The sequence below is a fragment of the Podarcis pityusensis genome, assembly GCF_964106645.2.
Source record: "Podarcis pityusensis genome assembly, chromosome: 7".
In the NCBI taxonomy this organism is placed as follows: domain Eukaryota; kingdom Metazoa; phylum Chordata; class Lepidosauria; order Squamata; family Lacertidae; genus Podarcis; species Podarcis pityusensis.
In genome coordinates, this window is record NC_138031.1 from 88,891,021 (window position 1) to 88,897,020 (window position 6,000).

Here is a 6,000-nt window from a genome sequence, read left to right on the forward strand (position 1 = left end):
CAACGGGAGCTCACCCTGTTGTGTGGATTTGAACTGTGTTTGAAGTACACCATGGTCATGGTATTGCTTTCCTTACAACAGCAAATTCTTTCCCACCCCAATGCATATATGGGGGCTGTGAGAATCATAGAATTGTGGAATTGGAAGGGATCCTGACAGTCATCTAGTCCAACCCCCTGCTATTCAGGAACGCTACCCACAGCCATCCCTGGGTGAGCTCTAACCACCAACCTTTTGGTTAACAGCCAGATCCATTGACCCACTGCCCCTCTGGAGGTTGGCGGGGGGGGGCAGGTAAGCGCCACATTATAACCTATCTCTGGGTTTGGTTCGGTTTTGCCTGTCTGTCCGATTGTAAGTCGCTTTGGGCTGCCCTGGGCAAAGCAACTCGCCAGTGGCATTAAGTAGTGATGGCTGTGATAATGACGACCTCACACGGCAGGGAGGGGACCCGGGGCATCCCGGCTTCGTGCCCTCCAGCGCCGCCGAGCGGGGCGACCGGGACCCTTCTCCGCCCGCCCCACTCACCCATCAGCGCCCTGAGGTGCTTGAGGCGCGTCAGGACGTCCTTCCGCGGGTCCAGCGCTTTCTGGGTGGACTTCTTGACATCGGCGTGGCCCCTCCGAGAGAACATCGCCGGGCAGCTGGGGGGGGGGCGTCGCCCTCGCCGTCAGCGCGGCAGCCGGGAGACAGACCCACGGGCGCCGCGCCGCCTCCACAGCCAGGGAGCGAAGGGCGGGCGCGCGGGCGAGCAGGCGGAGGGAAGTGGGCGGGGCCTGGCCCGGACTGCTGCCCGCCTCGGAAGCACCGCCGCGGAGGTCCTTCGGCGGTTCTCTTTCGCGGGCGCGTGTCGTGGTTGCCTCTTCTCCGGGGCGGGCGGGGGGGGCGGACCAATGCCGGCCTCGCTTTCTCTTCACCCGACGGCGCAGCGCGCGCGCGCCTCCGAACAGCCAAGCCCAGTAGCGGCGGCGCAAAGGGCGGCCACCTTTGGAAGCTTGGCTGGCGCGAGGCATGCTGGGAGTCGTAGTCTTTGCGGAGGAGGCTCTTCCTCGCGCGCTTTTGTCTCGCGGCGCGGAAGCAGTTTCCGTCCTTGCAAGCCTGCAGGCGACATCTTTGATAAAAAATTATATGGAACACCCTTCCTTAATTATTGTACTGTTAATAGCTTGAGGCGCTTTTTAAATGCTAACCTTTAAAAGTTTTTACCTATATTTATTGTTAGTTTATTCAATCTGTAGAGCTAAAACTGCGGTTTGCTGGCTCTGTGCACTTTTGATTAACACAGTATATTGATTTACTTGGGAAACGAGTCTTGCAACTGTACTGTGGAAATAAAATGCGCAGTGTTACGAAGTCCTGAACGTGCTTCTGAGAAGGGAAGCCCCACTGAAACTTGTGACTTGTCGAGTAGCCGTGCTTTCAGCTAAATTGAGCAAGGAACCATCTTATTTATCATCATTTATTATATTTGTATACTGCCCTTCATCCAAAGATCCCAGGGCAGTTCACAACAGAAAAATACAAAATGAGAATACAAATACATAATAAAACAAAAAGCAAAGCAATAACCCCCTTCCCACAAACATTTAAAAAGCTATAGAGTGTTAATTAGCAAATCGCCTGGTTGAAGAGAAACGTTTTTGCCTTCAGATATTCTTTGGCAAATCATGCTGCAGGACCTTATGAGATGGTGTCTGACTCCTGTGAATTCAATGGTCTTTGAATGTCATGTTTTTCAAATGGTATCAGGGATTTCGTAGAAGCCAAAGAGGTAAATAATGGAACAATGACTGAAAGGCAAATTCTCACACATCGTGTTACTGATCGTCCTTTGCAGTCTGGAGCTGCATGGGAGTATTGGCTGTAATCTAGGTCTCCTCACTTCCAAAAGGGTAGCAGGCCCATGTGAACAGACCAGGGTCCAAGGCAAGCTGAACATTTCCCAGAATGGGCTTCCATGGCAGGTGTGCAAGGCTTCCCTGGGAGTAGAATTTGTGCGCAAGGGGCTCCCTGTATGATGACAATTCCAAATCATTTATTTCCTGTGAGATGTGCATGCCTTCTATCAGATATTGTGTAGGCCCACAATTTGTTTTCAGTGCACAGCTTTTGAAATACAATTATTTAAATAGGCCTAGTGCTGTGGGGTGGGGGCAATGGAGACTGAGACTGAGAGGAAAGGCCTGGACCTTAAGAAGAAGTGGACAGGAATAAGAGAAAGGCCCTCGGGGTGAAGGAAAGTGGGTTGTACCAACAGGCAAACTTGAGCTTTGAAACACCAGGACGCCCATCGAGTGATGAGGGTGCTCCCCTCCCCCAGACCACCTCAGTGGGCTGAAGTTCATCTGACATTGGCTATAGGGCTGGGGTTGTGCCTTCTGGAGTTTTCCTATTGCCAAAGAGGGGAATATAGCTAAATACAGAACAAATGCATGTTTGCAGTTTGCCAGCAAGCAAGCAGTGAAGGAATTGGGTGGCCTTCTGCAGGAAGCCGTTCCACACTCTGTGGATGAAACTGTTCTCTCTCTTGTGGCCCCTGCAACACTTCTGGTGTCACTGCGTCACAAAGCAGAGCCTCAGTTGTGAACTGAAAGACCAAGCTAGAAAAGATTTGGGGAGATATGTGGCTTGTTCTTCTTTGTTGATGTTTTTAAGTCAAAGGGGGCTGATTTGTTTCTTGGCTGCAGCACTACATTGTCCTTTTCGTGGTAGAAATCATGTTGAGGGCCAGGTTAACCCCTCCCCCTTAAAACCCCCCAGTCCCAGTCCATATGGGGCCCCTTTGAAGCTGCTTTTAGTGCTGGAAGAAACTGAAGAAATCTAGTGATGAATCTCCTAGTACTGATCATATAGCATGCATTGTTTTAATATCTATGTTTTTGGATCAGAATGATTTAGAAAAGAGTCTTGAACATAATGTTTTCCCTTTCATGACAGTTGCATTTATGATACACATACTGCAGTGTCTGTCCATAAACATCCCATCTTGGAAAGTTATTTAGAAGCCTCAGCTGAATCCGCCCAGTTCAACAAAAGGTCACCTGTTGAATGTCACAGCCACTAACATTTGTATTTTCTGACTAAGTGCGCTCTGTCTGTCCAAGGCCCAGCAAAAGGGGGAAACAGCTTTTCACAAAACAAAAACAAAATTCACCTGTTGTTCTTGTATAACTGGAAATTCAAGCAGAACAAAAGAGACTGAGCCACTGTTGTTCCTGGTGTACCATCTCCGCTTTTCTTTATTTTTATTCTACTTTAACCAGTTTATAACCAGTTTTTCAGGTGAGATTTTCAAAGACGTGTGCAAAGAAATATTTCCAAATACAGCATAAAATCATAAAACCAAAGCAACTATTGCAGGGAGGAAAGTTAAAACGGAAGAGTTCTGAATTCAGAGCAGCAACTAAAAATAAAAGCCTGCTGAAAACAAAACAAAAAAAAATCTTAACTGTCTAGTTGTACCCTGTGCAGGCCATGTATATGGGTGTGAACTTTCTTTCAGATAACCAAATGCCAAAGTGTTTGGGGATTTAAACTGACCCCAGAAACGGTTAGGTGCCTATGAAAAGGAAACCAGATTGTTATTAAAAGTATATTTAATAGAGTGGCCTGTTTAGCAATGGTTGCTTTATTAATACAATGCAGTTTTGACAAGAAAAAGAGGTTTTATTCACCAAAACATCAGTTTGTTGCTGTTTTATCGGCTGCTGATATTAGGGTTTGACTATGTCTAGTGCTCTTTTACTGTTTGCTCTAAATGCCCTGTTGTTTTATTTTGTTGTTCAATTGTTTTATGTTATCTTTTACACTTTTACTCCAACCCACTCCATCCCACCATGTTATTTGATCAAATTATCCAAGTATGTTTGCCTTTTTATTTCTAAACTAGCCTGAAAACTAAACAACACCTGGCAGAGAGATGGTTCCAGAGCTTGTTTAGCAGTGGCTACCCACATCATATTTGCTGAGACCACCAAAAGATTCCCAGTGCCAAAGTTTAAGGAACAGAATCAGGCACTGAAAATAGTTTTGGCAGTCCCACTGTCTGTCAGCAGGTGGGCCCTACTGAACAGGTTTTTCTGATGGTGGCAGCTACTGTAAGCTCTGGAACCAGCTCCTTGCTGCAGTTAAGATATCATCCATCTATGTGGCTGCCTTTGAAATCAGGTATTGTTTGGCCTTCTTCTGTTTTGGCAAAACGACAAAAGGATGGGAGTATTCTTCAAGTGTATCTTCTCCAGCAGTTTCTCCCATCTCCTACTGATGTTTTACATGAAGTGTGGAACACGGTTTGTCCCATTCCTGTGAGCCCTATTTCTGTGGGCTCTTTGGGTTTAGCTTCCTCAATAATTATGCTAATAAGCCACATTCTGCCACGTAATACTTGGATCTGCAACTTGGATTTTTCTACTTCAAATTAACTTAAAAATCAGCAAGAGTGAACAGAATTGGTCATATGGAGATAAACATTAAAAGAACACATTTTACTTTGATTTGCTATCTACTGCATATATGATTATATTTGCATATGAGTCCGTTAGGGAAAAAGGGTATAAATAAAAATATAAAAACAACAACACCACCTCTGGTTCTACCAGATGTGACCAACATACAAGCTTTGGGTAACTACAATTATCTTCTGTGGAAGCAGTAAGTAAAATGACTATGCTAGAAAGATGACTTTCTGACAGATACTGGAAGAAGGTAGTTTTTTCTGAAAAGCATTGAGTTGCAAAAGTTTGCAGGCAGATAGCTGTGGCAGAACTGACAACCTTTTTTTGGTGTAACAACCCAGGAATCTTGAGCAAAAAAGTGTGAGTGGTCTGTCAGGACACTGAACTCTTCTCTTAACAGTGATCCTGGGAACATATCATAGATGCTCAATGGTATCGGAATACTTGTTTCATGATGGTCCATGTAAATTCAAGTATGTAGTTCGTGATATGACACATGGCTGTTTTTATGTCAGATTTCACATCGAGGGGTAGGAAGAGGTGCTGTTATTTGTTTGGCATTGCCCAGTTCAAAACAGGGGACACTTAAATCAGGAACCCCCTCGTGTGATTTATGAGGTGACACAGTCACATGAGAGGAGTATATTATGCCAGAAGCTTCTTGTTTGAAGTTACTTAAGTTGTAATTTAAACAAGTGATACAGAGTATTGCCTGGAACTGTTGAAAATGAACTGGAGAGCTGACATGGCAAATAAATGCATGTCCCATTTCTTGTGAAGCTCAGTGCAAATGTACTTTAGCACTACCTAAACCCTGAGTCTTACCTCAGCATTAATGCAGCATCAATAGTTTGGACTTTAATACCAATAAGTATTGCCACTGCAGAAAGACAATTTAGCATCCTTTGAAGGGTAAACTCTTGGGTGATGAAAGGAATAAATGAGATACCTCAGTTGTACGTGGTGTGCTTTATAAAGCACCTCCGTAGGCTGCAGCAGAGGAGCAGTAATAAGAGCCATTTCCTCATATATTAATTAATGTCCCACTGCTACTTGGGATTACTGTTGCTTACTGCTTGGAAGGTAATGTGATGCTGAAAAACATGAAATAAAACTAACAATTGAAAAATATGACTAAGAGCCAAAAGCTTTAAGAGGGGGGTTGTTGGGAATACTGTTAGTTCTATGTTTTGCCCTTACAATGTATAAATCACTTAAAACCACTAGGCATAGTACTTTTAAAAAAAGAAAAAGCAACAGGCCCCGTTCACATGCTTTCAGTGTAAATGGCATGTTATATAGACTACTGCCAAACCCATTTACCTCTTACCCACACACTTCCACATAAACGTTTGGTGAAAGAATTATGTGATGTCATAACGGGAAGCTTTCCCTACCCTTTGCAAATAGCAGTCAGTGTGTTTCTTTTACCAGCTATTACCAAGGAGCTGTGCAGCCAAGTGCTTCCCATAACATTGCGTTAGGCCCTGAGAAAAGAGGTCACAACAGAGGCTCTGCCCATGTACACAAATTCCATGTTGTGGGA

At 44.8% G+C, this 6,000-nt stretch overlaps 1 protein-coding gene across 8 annotated transcripts in view; it reads right to left on the reverse strand.

The window, feature by feature from the left end:
• Window positions 1-695, reverse strand: part of RALGAPA2 (Ral GTPase activating protein catalytic subunit alpha 2) — a 203,734-nt gene extending 203,039 nt beyond the window's left edge. For 5 of the 8 annotated variants that reach the window (XR_013989159.1, XM_081015117.1, XM_081015121.1 and 2 more), the window contains exon 1: window positions 529-695. Coding sequence is in view for 7 of the 8 variants with exons in the window: in XM_081015117.1 (XP_080871243.1) it covers window positions 529-634 (106 nt within the window). In the remaining variant the exon portion in view is untranslated. The remainder of the gene's footprint in view (window positions 1-528) is intronic. The other 3 variants (XM_081015123.1, XM_081015118.1, XM_081015120.1) reach the window with 1 other exon arrangement.
• Between the last annotated feature and the right edge of the window lie 5,305 nt (window positions 696-6,000).